Here is a 26,778-nt window from a genome sequence, read left to right on the forward strand (position 1 = left end):
CCAGAGTAACTGCCTGTCTCCCGGAATCTCCTCCATGCTTTTGAGACTGTGCTGGGAGACACTTGAAATCTTCTGGCAATGGCATGTATTGATGTGCCATACCGCCAAACAGTCAAAAAAGATGAGGAGGGGAAAAAATATTAGTTTAAAATCATTCTAGTTTTGAGATTTGTCTCATTGTTGCCCCACTAGTGCACTTGTTGTTAATTTTATTAACAAAGCAGCTGAATTAACGACCCCTTCTGCTACTTTACCTGACCAGATCAATATCTTAGAAGTTTAACAGAATCAATGCTATGCTCTGATAAAAAAAATAATAATCTCTTTTACTCTGCAATGGGTTAGGGTTAAGGTTAGGTATGTATATATTTTCTAAGTTTACAACCCTTTTGTTATAAATGCTGGTCAGGTTGTTTTAGTTTAATTATGTTTTGGGTGTGGTTCACACTGCAGAGACAAAAAGGTGAAGCTTGAACTAGTCTGGCTCTGTCGCTATTCTTAGTTCTGTATCAGCCTGCAAGCCTGGACCATAAGATTTGCAACAACATCTCCTTGAATTCTTTTGTTAAAGCCCTGTAATTAAAGTCTGCACTCCAATCGCATATTGATGTTTGATTGATGCTGAATCCACTGTGGTGGTGTACAGAGGCAAAAAATATATAAACCCCCAACAAACAAACAAACAAACAAACAAACAAACAACACTGACCCGAATAACCATGCCAAAATACTATTGCCAAAGCATCAAAAATACATATACAAATAAATAACACAACATAACATAAAACAGCACAAGGATAAATGTATATTAACTCAATTTGATTCAATATGCTTGATAAATAAACAATTATAAAATGTATGCACGTGTGTGTGTTCAGGTGTTCTTTTTTAAAAAATTTTGATACAAAATTTTGCTTTAGTAATTTTGTTTTACAGACCCGAACTGGTTAAAGTATGTTTTTCCTTGCTTTGTTGTTTTGTAGTTGTTTTTTTTAATTCCCCGAATGATTAACGTTTTAATAGAAATTTCATCTCCGTTTCAATCTCATCTGTCAAACGGCCACCACGTTTTTTTCTTTCGTTTCAACATGTTAATTTATACAAATCTATTTTCAGACCAGACTCTAAAAAAAAGCCCCATCCCGTATGCAGGAGACTGAGAGAAAAAGTAGGGCGCGGAGACTACTGACCCACAATTTCGCGTCCACTTTAGCAACCAGAGACTGAAAACTTTGTCGTATCGTTCTGTTATTCAGTTATCAGCGAGCTCTATTGAACAAGCTGCTGGACAGCGAGCGGGGGCGGGGGGCGATTGAGAGACACTCGGGGGCGGGGGTCTGACTCACACTGTTGGTGTGAGGAGTTGCACAACAACACGAACTAACAGAAGTTGTAAAATGTGGAAGGCCTTCACGAAGCAGGACGTTACTGACTCCTCTTCAGGTAAGACACAGTCAGTAGTAAGGAGACGGTGGCAGCTCGCAGGATTGTGCAGCAGCTCGCTTCAGTAAGTTCATGTGTGGCTGAATCATAAAACGCGTCATGGAACAGGATACAGCCTCATTTTGGAGAGCTGCACAACCTTCGTAGCAGTTAACTAGTTAGCAGCAACGTTAGCGTGCTGCTTACCCGGACAGAAACGAGACCTTATAGATTCCTGGTCTATAGTTTAAACATATTATTATATTTTTTTCTATTTCAAACAATCGTGCTGCACCAGGCCCGGAAAAGAGCACGCAGCAGAACACTTGGACTGAAATTCACATCCATTTCATTTCCATGTTTCCATTGCCACTTTAAAGTAATTATCGGCGACCTGTCACTCAAGCTAAATGAAGTAATGGTGAGTGTTATTGGGCTAATTCTCCTCTCTGCAGGCTCTTCTTTCACAACAGGAAACCACTGCAATACTCGTAACTTTTGCAGCTCCTGGTTTATCTTCCTGTAAATATAATTTTTGTACTTTTGACTTAGACCAATTTGGTTTATACATTAAGTTAATCAATTACAATTCAACGTGAGGTAATTGGGTAGGACAGAGATGTGGCACTGGGTGTATTATGTGATAGCATCTCTGTCATTATATAAAAAAAACAACCCCTCCAAACAAAACACATCCGTATAACAATGACAATAAATTTCTTGAAGAGGTTTCAGCTCTCATCCAAGAGCTTTTGCAGTTCTAAAACCAAATGTTGGAGAGTACCAGGTATTGGGGTTTGTCCTTTAAGACGTTTGTTGACCCACTGTTTATCATATGCTCATCACATGAGTCAAGGTGTGAAAAAAAGGCATGGGTCATTACAACTACAAGTTTTAGGTGAAACCACTGTGACCTGTTGAGATCACCCAATTAAGTTTATTTTTGTTGTTTTACCAACAGTAGCCAAAAGCTAATGGGCAATAGTTTCATAGAGCACTCGACATTGTTGAATATGAAGGGAAAGGTTGAGTAGTAAGACTGTCTATACAGGAAGCGACTAATAGTCATGTGGCATCCAGAGATTGCCAATGACATTGAGCAACTTCAATCAACAACGATTTTCTGCTGGCATATGAGGGCGTGGCAGCTATGTCAGATTGTTGTTCTTTTGGCTGCTCCCTTTTGGGGTCCCCACAGCAGATGCCACCGTCTTACCTTAGCATGTCTCGTCAACCCTCTGCATGTTCTTCTTCACTACATGAAGAGTTATGTTTATGTCAAAAGCTCCATGTGAGAAAAAAGATAATCAGAAGCAATGCATTTCATTTCACAGGTGCGGGTATTCCTTGACACTTGTGCAAAAAGTCAAAAACATATGTGCATACAACTTAGCAAAAATGCATTTTTGGGTTGAGTAGCATAGTTGTGCCGATGAAAATGCCAAACTCTGCCAATGCCAAACAGCTTATTCTGCTATTCACTCTTTTTCTTAATTTCTGGTAATCAGGTGTCCTGATTAGTGCATGATTAGCATGGACCATGTTACAGTGATCAGTTGGTATCTGCTCCAAGCATGTCATATTTGCATTTGGCAATACATTTATTACTTTCTAGGCTGGACTATTATAATTAGTTATTATCAGATTGTTTTTGAAAATTCCTTAAAAAATCTTCAATTGATCCAAAACGTTTGCTTTTGGTTTGTTTTCATTAGAATCATAAGTTGCGAGAGAAGGTACAAAATTGTTAAAATAACTCATCTAGTCATATTAACTTAGCAGACACAGAGATGCAGTTACTTTGAGTCACTTTTAGTGATCTGATGGTCTGAAAATACCTTTGTCTTTTTTCCAGTAAAACTAGAACAAAGGCTTGAATTATTGTAGTCACCACAGGACCCAAACCTGTTGCCCAAACCTGGCAACAGTCCTTTTGTAACTGGAGAAAACTGAGTTAATGACTCCAAATTGCAATTAAGTACAGTATCTAGGTGAATGAGTCATTAAAAAAAATTACCCTATTCAAGAGTTGTTATGATTTGGATAACTATCCATAGAAAGTAAAACTGATTCTTGTAATAAACTATAAAAATGCTCTTATATGCTGTTCAGCCTGCACAGTTGGGTATGGATGTGACATGTACACTGCTAAATTGAACGATACAGCTGTGACTCAGGGGTTGAGTCGGGTCATCCACCAATCAATCAATCCCTCACTCCTCCATTCAGCATGTTGAAGTGTCTTTGGGCAAATGATTGAACCCCAATGCCTTCATCATAATGATGTAGGAGTGTGCACGTGGCAAGTAAATTTACCCCTGACATCTTTAAACATGTCATTACTGATTCACTTACAGTACCAGTCAAATGTTTTGACACAAAACGTGCTTACATGCTTAATGTGTGTAATTAATCAGCAAGCTTTCAGTATTGCTTGTTGCAAACAGTAATACCAACATATTTAACTGTGGAGCTTGGTTAGTGAGTGATAAGAAGAAAAACACAAAAACATAAACCACTGTAGATGGTCTCATTACTAAACTGTGTCACATGCATAATTCCTTAGCTTGCTGTGTAATACAGACACACACAATTACCTTGTGTATAGTTTGGAAAAATAAAGCAAACTGATTTTTTGACATTTATTAAAAGAAAAATAAATCTTGTTCGTGCTGTATTGATTCCTTTGCTAAGACAAATAAATCCTTAGCAAAGGAATCAATACAGCACGAACAGGGTTTGTACCAGCATTGACAAATAGGGAAAATAATAACAGCTCCTTTATAGCCATTGTGTGGACAGAATCTTGGGAGCTCAGTTCCCACGGTCATCTAGGCACTGGCGTGATAATTAAAACACACAGACTGTGTTATGACCTTGAACACAGTTTACAATTAGTTTTTCATATCTGCACACTCATTCTTTGGTCAAGGAAGTTAAAGCTACATGCCAATAGTACACTGAGGGAAACACAAAATTTCCATTACATATAATTATTATGAAAGTTTAAGCTACTGTGGTATGCAAAGGTTTGGGCACCTCGATAATTTTCATGTTTTTCCTTCATAAATCATTGGTTGTTTGGATCAGCAATTTCATTTAAATATATCATATAGCAGACAGACACAATGATATTTGAGAAGTGAAATGAAGTTTATAGGAATTACAGAAAGTGTGCAGTAGTTACTTAAACTAAATTAGGCAGGTGCATAAATTTGGGCACCCTTGTTGTTTTATTGATTTGAATACCTTTAGCACTAATTATTGAAACATAAAATTTCTTTGGTAAGCTCAGTGACCCTTGACCTACATACACAGGTGAATCCAGTCATGAGAAAGGGTATTTAAGGTGGTCAATTGCAAGTTTTTCTCCTCTTTCCATCTTGTCTCGCGAGTGGCTACATGGGAGCCTCAAAACAACTCTCAAATGACCTGCAAACAAAGATTGTTCAACATCATGGTTTAGGGGAAGTATACAAAAAGCTGGTCAAGAAAAATCTTAGATAAGCAGAGGCAACAGATGGTGAGAACAGTCATAGTCAACCCACAGACCAGCTCCAAAGACCTGCAACATCATCTTGCTGCAGATGGTGTCACTGTGCATTGTTCAACTATTCAGCGCACTTTGCACAAGGAGATGCTGTATTGGAGAGTAATGCAGAAGAAGCCTTTTCTGCACACATGCCACAAACAGAGTCACTTGAGGTATGCTTAAGCACATTTGGACAAACCAGCTTTATTTTGGAATAAAGTGCTGTGGACTGATGAAACTAAAATTGAGTTATTTGGGCATAACAAGAGGCGGAATGCATGGCGGAAACAGAGCACAGCATTCCAAGAGAAACGCTTGCTACCCACATTAAAATGTGGTGGCGGTTCCATCATGCTGTGTGGCCAGTGCAGGTACTGGAAATCTTGTTAAAGTTGAGGGTCGCATGGATTCCAGGCAGTATCAGCAGATTCTTGAGAACAATGTTCAAGAATCAGTGACAAAGTTGAAGTTGCGCCAGGGCTGGATATTTCAACAAGACAACGAGCCTTAAGACTGTTCAAAATCTACTAAGGCATTCAGGCAGAGGATCAAGTACAACGTTCTGGAATGGCCATCTCAGTCCCCAGACCTGAATATTATTGAAAAGCTATGGTGTGACTTAAAGCAGGCTGTCCATGCTCGGAAACCATCAAACCTGACTGAACTGGAGATGTTTTGTAAAGATGAAAGGTCCAAAATCGCTTCAACCAGAATCCAGACTCTCATTGGAAGCTATAGGAAGTGTTTGGAGGCGTTATTTCTGCAAAAGGAGGATCTACTAAATATTGATGTAATTTTTCTGTTGGGGTGCCCAAATTTATGCACCTGCCTAACTTAGTTTAAGTAGCTATTGCACACTTTCTGTAAATCCTATAAGCTTCATTTCACTTCTCAAATATCAGTGTTCATCTACTATGTGATATATTTAAACGAAATTGCTGATCGAAACAACCAATGATTTATGAAGGAAAATCATGAAAATTATCAAGGGTACCCAGACTTTTGCATACCACTGTATATGAAAGAACACCTAGAGAAGTAAGTTCAAGAGCTACATGTCTTAAACTAACAGGTCAGTTTTATAACAGATGATCTTGGTTTTAACTCAGTTCAATTTTATTTTTATTTATATGTGCCAAATCACAGTTATATACAAACTGTAATGGTTATAAAGCATAAAGACTTGGACTGGGTATCGTCACTGATCTCTAGAATGGATTTGATTCCGATTCACAAGGTCCTAAATCGATTTGATCCACGATTTGATTCGATTCGATTTGAATCGGGAAATTTTGCCTCAGACAGTCAGAAATATTATAATTCTGATCACGTATCAGTACATATCCATATTTTTTTATATCTATAAAAAGAAAGCTGACACTTGCCAGACTTTATCAAAGGTGTAAGCATCACAGCAGATGCCTTTGTGTCAGAGTAACTGACGATAAAACATAGAAAAACATGAAGGCGACTTTCCTGGCCTGGGATTTTATGGCAGAATCTGACCTTAAAAATATTCTGCAGTAGATCAAAAACGAAAGAACACCATAATCAACATATGAACATTACTTGATGCTGCTGAAGTGAAGCAGAGCAAAGTTACAGAGGTTGTATTAGGGACACAGCTAAGCATTTTGCAATTTTGCATAATTTTAAAAAGTTTAAATTTGTTCAGTATTGAACAGCAGAAATGAGGCTTTGTTTTCGGAAGAAAGGAAAAGGGGAAAAAAACCCAGCGGCCGACAGCACTGTAAACAACAGTAGACTTGTGCGTAATAAACAAGCGAATGATGCAGAAAACAGAGATTTTTAGATTGGAAACTGTTCTTGAAGTACACAGAGAGAGAGAGTGAGAGCTGTGCATGAAATGTGATTTTTATCATGCTGGAAGCGAAACAGCAAAAGTAAGGAATTCATGACGATGTTTATGTGAAGCGAAGTGTGAAGTGTAGTTGGGATCTTCTTTTGCTGCTGGTTCAGTCAATATTGTTTGGAGAGAGATAAAACCTGCAGCTTCAGAATCTAGCGCAAAAAGGACCTAAAAACAAAGCGTGGACCCGCCGAAACATCAGAATCAGTGAGCTGTTGGCTTTCAGCCCTGACCGTGTCCATGCCCGTGCCGTCGGGTGAGAAAGGCGACATCTCACTGACTCTGATCCGTCGGCAGGTCCGCACTTTGTGTTTACATCTTTGTGCAGAATCCGTGTACCTGGTCTCATTTACTGTTTTAGCTGTTTGGTGGTTGTTGAAATTTTGTTAGGTTTAACCTGAGATTCTGGCATTTCGGGCAAAATAAACTTATATTTAAAAATCGATTCATGATTTTAATGAATTGATATCACATTATCCAAGCTAGAATCGATTTTAATCGCTAAGTCGATAATCAAAACCCACCCCTAATAAAGACCATCCTGTGACCATGTAGTAATACAATAATTCATATAAGTAAAGACCAAGAAATGCATGTACATTTTAGCTGCATAAACAGACATCTTATTTAATATGTATCTAAATTCAATTCAATTCAGTTTTATTTATATACAACCACATCACAGCAACAGTTGCCTGGCACTTTATATTAAGATAAGGACCCTACAATAATACGGAGAAAACCCAACAACCAGATGATCCCCTATGAAGAAGCGCTTTGGTGACATGGAGAAAGGGAAAAAAAAAAAAAAAAAACGCGTTGTAGCTAGTAGAAACCTGTGGCAGAACCGGCCCCAAGGAGGTGCAGCCATCTGCAGCGACCGGTTCAGAGTGAGGGGAGAACAAAAAAAACAAAACACTGTGGAAAAGAGTTAGAGATTAATAGTGATTAAGATTAATAACAAAGATTAATGATTAAATGCAGAGAGCGATATAAACACATAGTGAGTGAAGAAGAAACACTCAGTGCATCATGGGAATAGCCTAGACCTATTCCAGTGTAACTAAGGGAGGATTCAGGCTCTCCTGATCCAGCCATAACTATATGCTTTATCAAAAAGGAAAATTTTAAACCTAATCTTAAAAGTAGTAGTAGGTGTCTGTGTCTTAAATCCAAGTAAATTCTGGTTCAACAGAAAGAGGGCCTGGGAGCTGAAGGCTCTGCCTCCATTCTACTTTTAAATACTACAAGTAAGCCAGCAGTCTGACAGCGAAGTGCTGTAATGGAGTGATATGCTACTATGAGGTCATTAAGATAAAATGGCCTGATTATTCAAGACCTTGTGGTGGGAGTATTTTAAATTTGGATTTAAATTCTGGATTTAACAGGAAGCCAAGCCAGAAGCAGATATAGAAGAAAAATGCTCTCTCTTTCTAGTCCCTGTCATAACTCTTGCTGCAGCATTTTGAATTAACTGAAGGAAGTAGTTCAACCTAGAAGTAATAAATGCATTAACTAGTAATGCATTTATAGTAAAGCTTACACTTTATCCCAGTTTCTGTGTATTATGACTGGAGTTTTTTTTTTATGTTTTAAGCAAATGTTCCATGATTTTAAATAAGTCATTTTAACTATTCTTTGTTGCAGAGGTGGGTAGGTGTGATGCAAACATGGAGGTGCAGAACAACAACCAGCCCACCTTAGACAAACACAATAATCTCTACAAGATGCCAAGCCAGGAAGATCAGGTAGGTAGTAGTATTGACCAAAAAACAGTATTGGCCTTTTTTTTATTTTTTTTTTTTATTTTTTTTTATTTTTTTCATGTTTTTAGCCAAAAAAAGAGCATTACATGTTCCAAGATGTATAGTGTCTATACGACATTGTAAGTTAAAGCACTGTGCAAGATAAGTTTAGACACTGTGGCTAAGGCAGTTTAATGTCTTTCTTCTATTAGCATGTGGTAGTTGATGATAACTACCATCAACATATTCAAAATGTTCTGTCTGTATTAGCTTTGGATTTTGAAATAACACATAGTATTGAAAGATCTGTTAAAATCACCAAGCTGAAAGGAAAAATTGGTGTGTATTGAGTTATAATATACTGCTTTGTTTTACTGCTGATGGTGTTTTCTTGTTCAGAAAAATGTCCCAAGCTATAATTACTGCTGCACAATGGCAAACTTCCACATTGAGAAGAAGATCGGTCGGGGTCAGTTCAGTGAGGTCTATAAAGCAACATATCTGCTTGATGGACAGCTGGTGGCACTCAAGAAAGTCCAGGTACAGCTCTTTGTACTTAGTCGCCATACATGTGGTGTTAGATCTCACTGCAGTGCAATATCATTTCCTGTTTATGTTTATTACAGTGGAAATTGGTGTTTTGGAAGTTAATGTGTTTAACTTGATTACTTACAGTATTTTATTTTACAAGTAAACTGTACACGCCTTGTCAAATACATTCTTCTGCTTAATCATCTGCAACTTGTAGGCATAATGTTAATTTATTTTAGTCTTTGCTAGCTTAGCTTTAACCACTGTTTAACCAGTGGTAGCATAGTTGTTTACATGAATGTGTCAAATATTAAGTTAATTTCAGCCTCCTTTAGTGCTAATAATACTTCTAATATAATTTAGCCTGTTTGTATATTTGGAGGCCAGACTTACAGGGAGTGCAGAATTATTAGGCAAGTTGTATTTTTGAGGAATAATTTTATTATTGAACAACAACCATGTTCTCAATGAACCCAAAAAACTCATTAATATCAAAGCTGAATGTTTGTGGAAGTAGTTTTTAGTTTGTTTTTAGTTTTAGCTATTTTAGGGGGATATCTGTGTGTGCAGGTGACTATTACTGTGCATAATTATTAGGCAACTTAACAAAAAACAAATATATACCCATTTCAATTATTTATTTTTACCAGTGAAACCAATATAACATCTCCACATTCACAAATATACATTTCTGACATTCAAAACAAACAAAAACAAATCAGCGACCAATATAGCCACCTTTCTTTGCAAGGACACTCAAAAGCCTGCCATCCATGGATTCTGTCAGTGTTTTGATCTGTTCACCATCAACATTGCGTGCAGCAGCAACCACAGCCTCCCAGACACTGTTCAGAGAGGTGTACTGTTTTCCCTCCTTGTAAATCTCACATTTGATGATGGACCACAGGTTCTCAATGGGGTTCAAATCAGGTGAACAAGGAGGCCATGTCATTAGTTTTTGTTCTTTTATACCCTTTCTTGCCAGACACGCTGTGGAGTACTTGGACGCGTGTGATGGAGCATTGTCCTGCATGAAAATCATGTTTTTCTTGAAGGATGCAGACTTCTTCCTGTACCACTGCTTGAAGAAGGTGTCTTCCAGAAACTGGCAGTAGGACTGGGAGTTGAGCTTGACTCCATCCTCAACCCGAAAAGGCCCCACAAGCTCATCTTTGATGATACCAGCCCAAACCAGTACTCCACCTCCACCTTGCTGGCGTCTGAGTGGGACTGGAGCTCTCTGCCCTTTACCAATCCAGCCACAGGCCCATCCATCTGGCCCATCAAGACTCACTCTCATTTCATCAGTCCATAAAACCTTAGAAAAATCAGTCTTGAGATATTTCTTGGCCCAGTTTTGACGTTTCAGCTTGTGTGTCTTGTTCAGTGGTGGTCGTCTTTCAGCCTTTCTTACCTTGGCCATGTCTCTGAGTATTGCACACCTTGTGCTTTTGGGCACTCCAGTGATGTTGCAGCATCTTGGCAGCTGCACGCTTGACTTTTCTCAGTTCATGGGCAGTTATTTTGCGCCTTGGTTTTTCCACACGCTTCTTGCGACCCTGTTGACCATTTTGAATGAAACGCTTGATTGTTCGATGATCACGCTTCAGAAGCTTTGCAATTTTAAGACTGCTGCATCCCTCTGCAAGATATCTCACTATTTTTGACTTTTCTGAGCCTGTCAAGTCCTTCTTTTGACCCATTTTGCCAAAGGAAAGGAAGTTGCCTAATAATTATGCACACCTGATATAGGGTGTTGATGTCATTAGACCACATCCCTTCTCATTACAGAGATGCACATCACCTAATATGCTTAATTGGTAGTAGGCTTTCAAGCCTATACAGCTTGGAGTAAGACAACATGCATGAAGAGGATGATGTGGACAAAATACTCATTTGCCTAATAATTCTGCACTCCCTGTAGTGAAGTGGAGATGCTACTGTTCCACACCATTTAATGTTCCACACCGACTACAGACTAGTAGGTAGCTAGTCTGTAGTTGGTGTGTATTTAAGTAGGGTTGGGGGATATCAGGAAAATCTAATAACAAAATATTTTTTGGCTATATCATGATCCACAATATGTATCATGATATGTTTAAACAACCTCCAAAAACAAATCTTGTTTTCAACTATAGTGCCTAAACTTATTCAAACTGACCATTCATTATTATTTCTACTTTGAATACAAAAGTCTTAATGAATTCAAATGTTTTGTTTTAGCAGTTTTTTTTTTTTTTTTTACCTTTAGTTGCACACAGAGGTTTTTCACAGCTGGTTTATTTATCATTTTCTTTGATGTGTGGGAAGACGTTGACATGCAGAGTTTAAAACAGTCTTCATTTTTCAGTGGATAACTTTTCAGCTGGCGGAATAAATTTGTGATGCTGCTACCTTTTGCGGCAGCAGTTTTATGGCATGTTTTGCAAATTACTGCATTTATTTTGACATCCTCCTTGTGAAATCTAAACCACAGCGAGTCTCACTCGCTCTCTCATCTGAAACTCCCGCTGTTGCCATATTTTTTTCCTATGCTTTCCTCCTGAGATCCCCAGAGCTGTTGAAAGGAATGACTTATTCAAGGGCCCTGGAGCTCCCTATTTGGTCATGTAAAGTTGTGTCATCAAATTCACTGAACTCGAATATACACAATATGTTTTTATCCATTATTGTGTGGTCGAACATAGTGGAGCTGTAGGCCCGATGTGGGGTTTTTGTTTTTTTTTTTGTCCAAATATTTAACTATTTATAAAATAATTTTGTCAAAATAAGATGCAACACAAATTATTTGTGCAATTTCCAAAAATAGTCCATCACAAGACAGAGAAACACATCACAGGCCTGACACACCACCTGTTTTTTTTGTTGTTGTTGTTGTTGTTATTTTGTTACCCAGAGAAAGCATTTACATTTCAGTCTGTCTTTGGTGACTTTTTGGCCAGCATCTGTGACACTCAGTAGTCACCTCATTGTTGTAACATACAAAACAAATAACTACACTGCACACTAACTACACAACACTACACACTAATTATACACATAGTGTAGAGGGTATAATGCAGAGGATAGTGTGACAAAAGAGGATGCTAGAGATAGGGTGTGGAGGCAGATGACCCACTGTGGGAACCTCTCTTCTGATATATAGAAAGGACAATATGCTATGACTATATGAAAGGACTTATGACTATATGCCTAAAACACTGCAAACTGCTTAACTTGCGGTAAAAATTAAATTGGCTGCCTGTAAAACCAAGATGCCTGAAGCTGAATTCAGTTCTGCTGTGTTACCAGTATAATAGTAGTATTACTCATGAGTAGAAGTACATTGGGCTTAGCTTTAAACCTGCAGGGTGAGGACTGAGTGAGGTGACTAGTGGCAGCCATCAGAGTTGCACCAAACACAAACTAAGACATACTTTTTCATGGGATTTAGTGAAATTGTTATTTATTCAAATACTATCCTTCCAAAATTGTGCACTCACAAAGAAAAGTTCCTGCAAATAGAAAAGCAATAAGACAACCTAAAAAGAAAAGTTGGTAAATCTTTCCCAAAGTGTTTATTGATTCATATCTTCAACTCTTTCGTCTTAATTGCATCAGAGTAGGGTGCAAGAAAACATCCCACCTTAACAGCTGTTGATAGCTAGTAGTTTTCATGTTAAGTAAAATTCTGACAAAACTAGGAACACATTGCTTGAATTACATTAACACTGTTTTTCATCTTCCACTGACTGATGTTTATTTCCCTCAGGAGCCTAAGATACCTGAGCTCTTGATCTTCCTTCTGTTTAATAAACCAATTAGAGTATAGTTATAGTAATCCACATGAGGTCTTTCTGTCTGCTCCCACGCTACTAAATGTTCTCCATTATAGTGTTTATTCAAACTCAACACTCCCTAGATCTGTTTAGAGTTAAGTATTTTAATATTTCACTGCACAGAAAGACTTCATCTTCTGTGTTCTCATTCTGAAACATGAGTAAGAAGTTTTTGTGGAAAACAAACTATCTTTTACTTGTTAATAACAATGGTACATGAGGAAAGCTGTGTCTTTGGCATTCACCCACTCATAACCGTTTATTAATTGACACATTATTCTACCGTGAGAAAGAGGTAGACATGCACATCTACGGAAGATCTCAGAAATACTTATAATTTAATAAAGATAGTCTGACACAGAAGATGGAGATGGTTTTATGATCTATTAATAAAGTCAAACTAAGATTTGATCATGTAATCAGTTGTAATGACTAATGCATGTAAACTTGTTACTGTGGATATATGCTAATTGAAACAACAGCAGCAACTCAATGGTGCTGAAAGGTATATACAGGTCTTATACTGACATGCGTTCCCATCCAGACATCATCTTCAGGGAAGGTCTTGCGTATTTCAGCAAGATAATGGTAAACTGCATACTGCATCTATTTAAACAGCATGACTTTGTAGAGAAGAGGTTAAGTGCTGAACTGATGTGCCTGCAATCCAGACCTTTTACCAGTTGAAAGCATTTGACTTATTATTAAACAAAAAAAATGTGACAACGAATACTTGGGACCGTTAAGCAGCTAGAATCCTGTACTAGACAAGAATCGCACAACATTCCTCTCCATCAACTGGTCTCTCCCGTTCCTACATTTTTATTTATTGTTGTTAAAAAATGCAGGATGGTACACAGTGGTAAACATGACCTTGCCCCAACTTTTTTTAGACCTGTTGCTGCCATCAAATTAAAAATTAGCCAGTGTTTTTCGTAAAATTGTTCATTTTATCACTTTAAACATTTGGTATGTTTTATATGTTCTGTTGTGAATAAAACATGGGTTTATGATATTTGCCAATCATTTCATTATGTTTTATTTACATTTACATATCTTTTCCAAATTTTTGGGAATTGGGACTGTATTTCCTGACATGGTTATTTCTTAAAACATTTAATTTTACAATAATGGACTACACAGCACTGGGGGTGAATTTCAGTACACTAGATATCTATCTGAAAGTACTATAACTAAATGTAAGGCAATGATTCCACTATTGTTGTTTTCTTAAGCGTCATGAGCCAACATGATGTGGAGGAGCTATCAGAACTTTACTCATACAGAAGCTGATTATCGTGTCAATAGTGTCACAGTCTCAATATAATACAGCCTTAATAATTACTGATGGTTTATTTAGATTGTTTCTCTTCTATTGACTGCTTTTAGATGACTTGAGTAATTAATTTTTCCAAATCATCTTTTCTTCCCTCACCACTAAACTGCTTGTTGAAGATTTGCTGGAGGTCTCTTTCTGTTAAAATGAAGTTCTTTCTTTCCACATTTGCTCACAATGTATTTTTGCAGATCTTTGAGATGATGGATGCTAAGGCTCGTCAGGACTGCATCAAAGAGATTGATTTACTGAAGGTAAAGTCTGTCAAAGCAAATTATACTCTGATTGATAATAAGTGAATGAGTGCGAAAAGGGGTGGCTGTTACTGGGGGGAAAGACCAGGTCATCACTAATCGGAAGGTTGGTGGTTCGATCCTTGGCTGCTCAAGTCTGTGTGCCTAATATCCTTGGGCAAGATTCTAACCCCAAGTGGCTCTCCGACGTCGCCATCGGAGTATGAATGTTAGAAAGTATTTAAGGATAAAAAAACAGTGCTTGTATGAATGGGTGTGAATGAGGAGAGTTGTATAAACTGCTTTGAGTGCTCAGGCAGAGTAGAAAAGTGGCATATAAGAACCAGTCTCAAATCTGAGGCTACATCAGAATGCTTTTTACCCCCAGCCATTAAAGACTTGGTCACCAGAGATGGGCAGTAACGCGTTACAAGTAAGTTACAAGTAAGTTACAAGTAAGTTACAAGTAACACGTTACTGTAATCTGATTACTTTTTTCAAGTAATGAGTAAAGTAAGGGATTGTAATTAGATTACTGTTACTTTCCCATAAGCATCCTGCGTTACTGCGTTACTAAACTGTGATTTTGTTTGTGAGAGTGTCTAAAGAGAATGACGTACGAACGTGCGACGTCCGTGGTAGCAACAGACATGTTTAGATCAACAATGGATAATATGGAGTGTGGGAGAGAGTACGACCATGCAGCGTTTAAAGCTTGGAAGTGCTGACATTACTTTGAGTTTGATTCCGTAAAAAGTGACAAAAGCATTAGCGTCCACTGTACACTCTACGTAGGAAGAAAACTTCTTTCTACAGCGACAAAAATTAAACTTCAAATCTGAACAAGCACCTAGCATGCTGCCACGGCAATGTAAAATTCCCGCAAACCTCCACGGGCCCCACTCCTGCTAAACAGGTGAAAATAGATTTAAGAGCGACAGGACTTAGTGCTGCTTAATCTTTGATTTCATTTATTTTTTGCTGTGTTTTACTCGCGTATATTTGAAAGAGTGAGTGTAAACACAAAAAATTATTTAATTTTATATGCTGGAATAAGCGGAAAATAGGTTTAAATGTTAAACAAATTTCTTCTAGTCAGAGAATGTTGCATATAATTTAATTTTTGCTTGATGCAATGTGCATAAAGTTAAAAGATTAACAAGTTTTAAAAAGAGACTTTTTCATCTGGTTCAATTTTATATGATTGATTATGCAGAAAAAATAGAATTGGGATGAAAGGTCTATTGCTTTATTATACATTCAGGTTATGTATCATGTTTTTTAAAAGTAACCAAGTATTAAAGTAACTAATTACTTTGAAAATAAGTAATCAGTAAAGTAAAGGAATTACTTTCTTGGAGAAGTAATCAGTAATTAGCGACTAATTACTTTTTTCAAGTAACTTGACTAACACTGGTGGCCACCCTGCCAGGCGGGTAGACTGCATGGACCCAAGTTTGTGAATGCTATAACTAGAGAGTGAGGCAACGTAAGAGTTTCAAGGTGTATCTACTAAAAATCTCAGATTTTAAACTCAGTGACCATGACCTTGGCGAAGGTCACTGAGTTTTCAGGAAATCTTGTGAATGTGGTCATTTGAGAACAAGGCAGCACAGGATTTTGAAATTAATGCCATTTAAAGCCGCCAGTATTTTATAAAATGTGTTTGAAACACTGGCATAGACGGCTCTGCTATACGCCTTGCTTGTGACAGCTCCGTTGACGCTACCATTTTTCTTTTGTTTGTCCACTGCAGCAGCTGAATCACCCCAATGTAATCAAGTACCTTGATTCTTTTATTGAAGAAAATGAGCTCAACATTGTTCTGGAGCTCGCGGATGCTGGAGATCTGTCCCAGATGATAAAGGTCAGAAAACCCTATGACTCGTTCAAATCTCAGTCAAAGATCAGAGGAAATGTTTTCTTGTGAATTCAACAACTCGAGAACGATGCAACATAGGATTTTGAAATTGATGCCATAGGTGTGTTTACTAATGGGCTTAGGGATAGTGCTAGGAGTTGCCAATATTTTTCCACTTCCTTGATTAACTTTTTGTATATAAATGGCCCTGAGTACTCCTGTGATCATTTGAATTTATGCTTGCATTTTGGATACAGTTATTACTTCGTATGTAATTTATCAATTCAGATTTAAAAATTTATTGTTAATTAATAAGCTCATATATAACAAAAGTCTAAAGAAGTGATTTAAATATTTAAATGCACATTCATTTCAAATATATAATGATATATATAATGATAAAGATATGAGCTCATTGTTTGTGTGTTAATAAAGGTTTAATGAATACTTATGTGGCCTCATCGAAAGTGAGGACTATTTTTACCTTGTAAAGCATTTATAAATAAAGTCTCAGCTATCTTCAATTTACGTCCCCACATGAAAGCTAGGCAAAGAGGGTGGGGGGCAGTAACAATTGGATCCGGATTGGAATGAAAATGACGCCAGGTAGAGGTGTTTAACACAAAATAAGTCTTTATTATAACCAATAACCATTTAAACAGTATCAACAGAAAGAGGCAGCAACACTGCTTTGACGATAAATCAAACAGGCCAACCCAAAGAAATGCTGGCCGCTTCAACTATTATATTATTATTAGGGATGGGCACCGGTTCTGACATAAACGGTAGTAACCAGACCGAAAAGCAGCGCACATTTCGGTGCTTTATTTCGGTGCTTTTTTTTTCCCTGAGCCAATTCTAGCCAATCATTTTACGTTTCCGAGGATAGTAGGCGGGGCCAGGTACGTACGTTCTTTTAGAGCAGAGCTACAGATTAAAAATGTCCAAGGCGAAGCGGTCAAAAGTCTGGCTGTACTTCACAGCAAAAGATGCAAACTCAGCAGCCTGCAACAAGTGCTTTAAGCTGATACTGTGATACTGTCAAAGGAGGTAACACCTCAAATCTGATGAAACACCTGGCGACGCATAGCGTTGTTTTTTTTTTTTTAAAGCCGAGAAATGCGCAGTATTTGATCGCTTGCTGCGAGACCTCACACCGTGCACATCTACTGCGGGTGTGGTGCCTGTTATCGGACCCGGAGTTAGCAACATCCCCCCCAAAACCCGAAGAGAAGAGTCCTGGCCCCTAGCCCTGTCAGCGTAGCAGAAATGATGACGGATGATGATGGCAGCAGCAGCAGCCGTTCTCCTCTGCGAGTAGCTTCATGTTGTTCGTGTGTAATTAACGTTGAATATGCTAACCACATTATTACATTAATGCATGTAAGGTGAACTAGCAAACACCGTCGTAGTTACATGCGGCTGTCTTCTTGTTTGATGGCAGATACTCCCTTCACCCTGGCCAAAAAGGCTAAAATGACCAAAGAAAAAGTGGAAAACAGTTAAACATGAGAGGTTTTTGGGCAAAGTTTGTGTTTTTTCCATTGTTTAAGCACTGCTTCCAGCCAAGAGTGATACCATATATGCCCTATAGCTGCAGAAAAGGCTAACATTGTTATCTTTTTACAAAAAAAACAGCTGAACATGAGAGGTTGTTGGACCAATTTTGTGTTCTCCATTCTTTAAGCACCGGTTTGAGCACCGTTTAAGCACCGGCACCGTTTCAAAAGTACCGGTTTGGCACCGGTATCGGATAAAACCTAAACGATACCCATCCCTAATTATTATAATTAAACAATTATAAGGATTCAACAGAAAAAGACAGCAATGCTGCTATTAGCAATAAACCCGGCAGGCCAATCCAAGGAAAAGGAGGCCGCTTCACCTACGAGAAACAACTGCCCACTCACAAAAGAGCCACGCACAGTGGGGCTGGTCACACATGCACAGCGGGCCTTTTCCACACCTAGGCCAGACTCGCACACAGACCAGCGCACAGGAACTCCACCAAAAGCCTCTCCCACACCCGCACTGCTCTCCTCCAGCTTATACCACCTCTGGAGGGTAATTGGTGGTAAACGAGGGCAGATGAGCAGCAGCTGTGTCCCAGAGGAGAAGGCAGGGGCAGAGAGAGACAAGGGGAGGGGCAAGAAAGAAGGAGGAGGAGAGGGAGAGGACAACACCACGCCCACACACTCCCACAGCCTCACAGGATGTAACACTTCACGACAGAAAAATGACACAGACAACCACAAAGATACATACAGATATTTATTGCTAAATGCAAACATAACCTACCTGAGGTTTGCACAATACTGAAATGTAGATAAGACTGGTGTGTGTGTTTGTGTGTGTGTGTGTGTGTGTGTGTGTGTGTGTAAAAGCTAGACAAAACACTTAAAGTCCTAGGAATAAAGAGCTGAAAGTGTGTTTAAATGACTAAGGGATAGTTAGAGCAGTAATATTGTGTCATTGTTCTAACACATAGAATTAGATTAGTTACACTTCTTCCTTCTTTCTGTTCAGTACTTCAAGAAGAAGAGACGACTTATCCCAGAGAGAACAATTTGGAAATATTTTGTGCAGCTGTGCAGCGCTCTGGAGCACATGCATTCACGCAGAGTAATGCACCGTGGTAAACAACTAGTCACACTCCACTTTGCATTTTCACCATCCACACCTCATCTCCATTGCCATCATTCTGCTGATGTAGTTAATCTGCTCAAACCATTCTCTCACCTCAGTTGTTGTGCATTCATATCTTCCTAAACTTCTTTCTTTTGTCAGTCAAAATTAAAATACAAGGAACTGATATGTACAGTTGTATCCAACAATTGGGAATAATAACATTTAGGTGGTGTTAAAATAAAAAGAATCTCTGTCCAAAGGAAAAAAACAATTTGCAAAATTTTGGATCCTGTTGTTATTTGTGTTTTATTCAACACGCCCACAACGATTTTGGTACAGAGTTTGTATTTTAATACTGTGGTACTTGCCAGGTTTAAAAAGATTTAGGTAGGCCAAAAAGCATAATCTGATTTTCAGAGAAATTGTGATTTTTATATTGATAATGATACTTTCCATTAATTTTTTTTTTTTTTTTTAAATCACAGTACGGTGTCAATTTCACTGAAAATCAGATTATGCTTTTTGGCCTACCTAAATCTTTTTAAATCTGATTTTCAGAGAAATTGTGATTTTTCTATTTTAATGGAAAGTATTGTTAAATAGAAAAATAACAGCACAGACCAAACATTCCTAGTATCCCCCCAAACCAAGCAAAGTTGAATTGGTTTGTGACATAATTACAGCAGTTTTCACTGGATGCGGTAAATGTTGGAGCTGTAACTTGTCTGTAAACAGAAAACAGCATGGTTCTTTCTTAAAATTGAATTAGCCATAAGCACACCTCTCATAGTTGCAGGAAATCAACTACTGTGTAGAGTGTATATAATGTGACTATAGAGCTTGGGTTTAGAACAGAATTGCAGTGTATTTGCAATGAATGTCAATGTGTGCATGTGTTTAAAACAGATATCAAGCCAGCCAATGTGTTCATAACAGCCACCGGAGAGGTAAAGCTGGGAGACCTTGGACTAGGACGCTTCTTCAGTTCCAAGACCACTGTAGCACATTCTTTAGGTGGAGCACACACACAACACACGTTTATGCACAATTTCTATGTTGTGCATAATTTTCTGTCAGATCAGCTGTTGATTCAGGCATGCAGATCATATAGAACACAGGATTAAATATTTTAGTGATGAAAATGGAAACTGTATAAAACAAAAATCTAAACGAAGATATCTTGGGGGTATGGCAATAAAAAAAATTTAAAAAATTCACTGTCGTATGTGTTTTCCTGCTATAAGGTGTAACACTCAAACTATTGCATAAATAGTGTTTTCATCTTTTTCATTTGTGCACAAAATGACAAGTCTGTTGTTTTCTGTGTGTCAGTGGGAACACCTTACTACATGTCACCAGAGAGAATCCATGAGAATGGCTACAATTTTAAGTCAGATATCTGGTCCCTGGGCTGTCTTCTGTATGAGGTAGGTCCAAAGTCACTTTGACCTTTTCAATGTGTTTATAGTGAATGATTGAGCAGAAAATGACTTTCTTACCCTGAAAACAAGAAAACCAAGCTTGTGGTGCCCGTTGGCTGATTAGTGCTGGTTCTATAATATAAGTGAATCTACTATGAGGCGAACAGTATTTTCATCAGGTTTCAACTTCAAACCCAGAGGTGGGATCTTATGAAATAAGCTTAAACTTTTTCTTTTATTCACACTTCTGCCGAGCACCCTTGCACGAGAATAGAGACCTCTCTGAACACCACAATGTAACTTGAACCCTGGTCAGGAATAATATTTCACTTGTAGGTAGTGCCAACAAAGCTAATTCATTTTTCTTCTTTCCTTATCCCATGAACCCCCTTCCTCTTTGCTACAGATGGCTGCACTGCAGAGTCCATTTTATGGGGACAAGATGAACCTTCTGTCCCTCTGTCAGAAGATAGAGCAGTGTGATTACCCCCCTCTCCCCCCGGACCATTACTCTGATAAGGTAAAGTAATACAAAGCCACGTTTGGTTTTGTTGTGATTTGAATTTGAGTTTCATTAACTTTTTTGTTTATTATGTTCCTAGTTTTATTTTTCTGTTTGGCAAAAAAGGTGTACAGAGCCCTGCAGGGGCCATCTGAAGAATACATAGGTCCTTATATTGAGCGCTTGAAAAGCTATTCCATGAAAGCTAATACAGTTTGTTTCAACATGTCAGTTGTTCACACGAGATAAGTGAATATATGGAGAAGGAGTCTACCTTCTCCACTCGCACTGACATTGGTAAACTTGGACAGATAATCATAGATTCGACCTTCCCTGGACAATAACGCACAAGCGCAATGCTGTTGAAACAATGCCTCATTCCAGTCACTGCAAGTTAAAAGGTCTAGACAGCATAATGTGTGGTATTGTGCAATATAAAGAAAGTACTATATTTGCCCTTGCTTTTTTTTTGTGTCTGTGGTCTTACTGACCACAGAAAGTGCTTTAGACTACAAGCCACATTTAATACTTTCATACAGTGTTATATTCTTTAAACACAACCTCATAACTTTGGTTAATTTAGTATACCAGTTAACCTAAGGTGCATAACTTTGGACTGTGAGAGGCAGGCACAGGGAGGGCATGTATAATCAACACTGAAAGTAGTCTAGGGCGTCACAAGGTGATGAGTTTCAAGAATAGCGTGCGCTGCTGCATCTCGACTGTGCCTATAAAATTATGTTTAGCATGACTGAACAATTCTGAGAACATGGCCTGTGGGTAAAGTAAACTCGCAAGTCCTACTTTACTACTACTTACTTTAGCTGCTACCCTGAATGTGGTGATTTTTGTTCTGTAAAATAGCCCTCAAACATGTGTCCTTTTGCTTACACCAATTTATGCACAGCGTAGCTTGTTTTGTTTTTTTGTTTTTTAAAAGCTGAAATAACAACCTAATGCTTTTTGCAGCTGCGTGACCTGGTCAGCATGTGCATCAGCCCAGACCCGGACCAGAGGCCCGACATTGTCTTTGTGCTGCAGTTTGCAAAACAGATGCACATGTGGACTTCTAGCACCTGAGTGACACTTTCAAGCCCTCTTCTCTGCTCAATTTGAGGCTTTCCACTCACTATGTGCCTGTCCTTGCACAAGCAAGTTTGCCCTTACCTCATCTTAGCAGACTGTAACCTTGGAAATACTGTGATGTATCTTTTCAGTCATGGAAGATGTGAAGAGGTACATGGGTATACTCACGGAAAACAAAAGTGAGAGGTAACCGTATGTCTGCCTGTTTCTTTAGCTGAGAACATAGCCAAAATAGCTGTGTCTCCCTCTGATGACAGATTCCTCAAATAAGAGTTGCATTCCCAGTTCAACCGTGTCTTCCTGTGTAGTAGGGCTGGGCAGTTTGAATATTTGTCATGTCGTCTACTATAATCATATCATACATGCTTTTATACATTGTAAAGTACCTCATTTAGTGTTCAAAATGGACAGCTAATAAATGCCTATTCTCAGAAAAAAACAAAAGAATGCAGTTTCAGGGGAAACTGAAATTGAAGTAAAATCATAAAATAAAAAATAGTTTTATGATCAGATGAAGCGTAGCTAGTTAATATTGCCTTTTACAAACAGTGGGGAGCTCAGCTAGCACTTCTGGAATATAAATATAGATAAATCTCACATAGGTTATTCTATTTAAGCTGCTTCAGCCTACATACATTTGCTGCTCTTTGCAACCCATCTCCAACTCCTTCTTTTCATTTTATTTTTATGTGAAATAATCAGTGCTTGCATGTTGGCACTGATGCCTGCTCTGTTTGTGCTGAAAGCCTTTTAAGCTTTTTGTTGTGGGAAAGGCAGGGAGGTCATCCACGAATAAGGCCAGAAATTGAAAATGACTCCAAATGGAATAACAATCCTATTTTAACTGAGAAGTTCCTGACAGAACTGTGGCTGAAAGCTTAAAGAAGTAGCCAGGTTTATGGGATTATTCAGTAATCACTTATAAGAATGCTTTCTCATGGATGTCACATTCATTCACCTGTGGACTAGCAGCTGAGCACCGACAGTGTTTCTGCCTTTTCTGATTCAGTATATTCTCTGAGTCTATGGAAGCCCTAAGAACAATTTTGGAAGTTTTCTTAAGGGCAGTTCTCCGTCATGTAGTGATTTATACATTTTCCCTGCTTAAAGACCTGGTGAAGGATCAAATCCTGTTAGGGTTGCATCCAGTGTATAAATTTGTGAAATCAAATATGTGGAGCTGTCTGTTATGCAAACCCACTATGAATAAGGAAGCAGTCAAAAGAAGATGTTGCTTCTGACTGAGGACAGTTTGTCATGTATGTATCTAAAGGTTGCCACCAGTGGGTTAAATCTGAAAGTGCACTTAAATATTCATAGAACTTTCCAGTCATATGTTGGGTTTTAAAGACTAAGTTACCACTGAATTTCTTGGATCAAGCATTGTGAAGTCAAATGTGGCCGTATTTTAATTTTATGAATGGGGAAATCATGTTGTGTCCACCTTACTCTCCTTTTATCTGTGCTTTGGTTTCCACAGGTTTCAAAAAGAAACATTTTAAGTTGTTTCAGTTCTCCACTAGGTTCACATGCTGGTCTGTTATCCTCAGCGTCTTAAAGCCTGTTACTTACAAGTAGTAAAGTTCTGTTAGTCAATACCCAGGTTCCTGTTGAGACTAGACTTGATTTGGTTGGTTTAATTTGCGTTCTCACATTAAAACTGATGGAACAATAGAATCAAGAATAGTGAAAGACAAATGTTGTGTTGCTGGGAGGAGTAGCCATGGGACTGTGAGAACTTATTAACTCTATCCTGTTAAATTTTGTTTATATCACATTCTGTCAGTCCTTCAAACCAAAGACATAGAACAAAGGTGACCTGACTAAATGAAAAATACAAGTTATAAATGACTACCAAACCACATAGGGCACCCATTTAGTTCACAAATACGGGTTCGCAGTGTACAATGTGACAGGCATGAATAGGTCTAGATGGTGGCAGACCTGTCAGTTCTGATATTCTCTGCTGAATTCCAGTTGAGCCACATGATAATTGTGAGTGAGCAGTAAAAGAAATCGGGCTCTAATGCCATTAATTGACAAAATGTTTCTTTGTGTTGTTGCTCAGGCACTGTGAAATGAATAAGCCATATGTGCTCCTCCACATAAAACTCAAAACCTTTACCAGCCCCAATCAGTTCCATAGATAACTATATTTAGAGATATGGAGTTTTTTTGTTTTTTTTTAATTGTTGTTGTTGTTGCCTAAATGTTTACATTTTGCATATCTTTAGTGTTGGGAAAGAAAAAATGCTTCATGCCACAGTTTGAGTAAAGGAGAACAAATCAAACACACACAGAAATTAATCTGGAATTGATACTGTTGTGGTGAGTGTTGCTCCAGTGGTGTTGTAGTTTTGTGTTGATTGTATGAGAATGCAGTCATGGTCTGCTTCTAATTTATAAATCTAGACCAATCTTGCTGTGAAACTGTAAACACCATAAACATTAGATGCTGTGAAAATGAATGAATGAATTACGCAATGTTTTTGAAATACATGTATTAGATGCACAGAGTGAGAGCTTAAAGTTTTCATCTTGTTTAAATAACTTGTATCTTCATCTTCCATCTGCCATGCTTATCAATCATCTCTAAAGCATTGTGCCATTATGTTTATGTTGACTGTGCTTTTCTGTGCAAAGTGATATTAAATTCAGTTCAGTCAATTTTCTTTTGATGTAAAGCTTTGCTTTTAACTTAATCACACTGAAACCTGCAGCAGATTTCAATGTGAGGATGAATATGTTTGCTGTAGGTGAATTAATTTTTTTTTTAAAAATATGTTGGTTTAAATTCATCAACATCCCTCATTTATAACTGTCAGAATCCTGAAAACGTGAGTTTGCTAGACTAATCAATGAAAGACTTAGCTATAATTTTCTTGAATGTCTTACTTTATCTTTCAGCGCCCTAACAGGTACACACACAAAAAAAGTTTTGTAGTTTATTATCTTTCACACCCGGAGTTTACCCAGTTTCTGTCTGATCTTTGAGACTTTTTGTCTGAAAATTAAATTAATATCTTGAAATATTTTTATATTATTGTAGGGTTTTTAGCCTTACTTCAGAAAGTGACTTGAGGCAACTGTTGTTGAGATTTGGCGCTATATAAATTGAATTGAGCTGAACCTAAATGAGTATAGGAAAATCCACAATTGTCACAGGAACATAACTGCATTACAATAATGATAAAAGCTTGTTTTCTAGTTTGGTGTCTTTGACTCCCTCTTTTTTTGGCACCTGAATACATGTAGTATGCCTACTTAAACTTTTGATTTGACTTGACGAAACAGTCCTGAAAGTATGATGTGATATCTGGCACCAAGATGTTTGCAAGAGATCCTTTACGTCATGTAAGTTGTGAGGTGAGGCCTTCATGAATTTAACTTATTTTGCCTAGCACATCCCACAGATCCTCATTTGGATTGAGATCTGGATAATTTAGAGGTCAACACCTCAGTCCTCAAAGTTGTTCTCAAACCAATCCTGGACCGTTTTTGCATTTGCTTTATGCCAGGGCGCATTATCTTGCTGAAGGAAGCCACAGCTGTCAGGGAACACCATTTCCATGAAAGCATGTAGATGCTTTGCAGCAATGATTAGGTAGGTGGCACACACGGGGAAGAGAAAATGTGGCTGATCAGACAAGATTACGTGTTTTTGTTTACTTTCTGCTCAAAGTTCTGTTGCTCGCATGCCCATTGTTGGCAGTGAATGGGCAGGCATGGGTCTGTGGTTATGCAGCCGATACCCAACAAACTATGATGCACTGTGTATTTTTACACATTACTATCAGACCTGACATGAAATTTTAAGTGATTTGAGCTACAATAACTCTTCTGTTGGATCAGACCACATGGGGCAGCTTACACTTCCAATGTGCATCAGTGAGCCCTGGCCACCCATGACCATGAACTGGTTCACCACTGTTCCTTTCTCTGACCACTTTTGATAGATACTGATCAACTTATGGTTGAATGCCTAGAGCCAATCCTAGATGCCATAGAGCAAAAGGTGGGATACTTCATGGGCAAGCCACAAGTCAGTCGCAGGACTAACACAGAGAGACAGACAACCATTCATTTCTACGACCAATTTAGATTCAATTAACCTAACCCCACAAACCGCATGTCTTTGGGCTGTGGGAGGAAGCTGAAGAACCAAGAGAAAAGCCACTCAGACGGGGAGAATATACTATATAATATATAATAGAGGTCCCGAGGAAATGGTGGATTTGAACCCAAGACCTGGCAATAATGCTACTTTCTGACTGTGCTGGCCCTTACTAGCTTCTAAAATGATTTAAATACACTCTCATATCATATAATCTTAACACATAAAATATTACAAGGGGTCTTTTTTTTCTGACAAAACTAATCAAAAATAAAGAAGCAGTGTGTGGAAAAATAACTAAACCCTCACTGCTTACAAAGGAAATAATAGGATAAGTAACAGCCAGCTAATCAAATGTCTCTTATTAAGAATAATAATACAAACAATAAGAATAACTTTATTGATCCCAGCATTTTTTCTGATGTTGCCTCTCCAGCAGACTAGAAAAGCACATTTGTTGTTCGGTTATTCCAAGCACACCACCACAGACTGATAGAACATCTGCAGCTGATGATAAAGGATTATTAGCAAGTGCAACTATCTACAACAGCCGATGTCTTAGTTTGCTAGTCGGGAGCATTGAGAAGTGTGTTAATTATTAGTTGAAAAGACATCAGTAATGATCTTAGAGAAACGAAAACAATTTGAAGTCCAACATTCTACAGTGAGAAATATTATT

General features: G+C 38.1%; 1 protein-coding gene across 4 annotated transcripts; it reads left to right on the forward strand.

Annotated features, from left to right (window-relative positions):
- The first annotated feature begins 1,173 nt into the window (after positions 1–1,173).
- On the forward strand, positions 1,174–24,656 carry nek6 (NIMA-related kinase 6). Of its 4 annotated transcripts, none has more exons than XM_003439638.5 (10): positions 1,179–1,443; positions 8,472–8,572; positions 8,969–9,109; positions 14,446–14,508; positions 16,244–16,354; positions 18,875–18,983; positions 19,883–19,990; positions 20,309–20,403; positions 20,804–20,917; positions 21,869–24,656. In XM_003439638.5, exons 1-10 carry the CDS (start codon positions 1,398–1,400, stop codon positions 21,977–21,979), a joined length of 999 nt encoding a protein of 332 aa, XP_003439686.2. In that variant the 5' UTR covers positions 1,179–1,397; the 3' UTR covers positions 21,980–24,656. The 4 variants fall into 4 exon arrangements, with proteins under 4 accessions (XP_005449564.1, XP_003439686.2, XP_005449562.1 ...); XM_005449505.3 differs by having other exon boundaries at positions 1,417–1,507; XM_005449506.4 differs by lacking the exon at positions 1,179–1,443 and adding an exon at positions 1,577–1,843.
- The last annotated feature ends 2,122 nt before the right edge of the window (positions 24,657–26,778 follow it).

This window comes from Oreochromis niloticus, linkage group LG7 (assembly GCF_001858045.2).
Source record: "Oreochromis niloticus isolate F11D_XX linkage group LG7, O_niloticus_UMD_NMBU, whole genome shotgun sequence".
Taxonomy (NCBI): Eukaryota; Metazoa; Chordata; class Actinopteri; order Cichliformes; family Cichlidae; genus Oreochromis; species Oreochromis niloticus.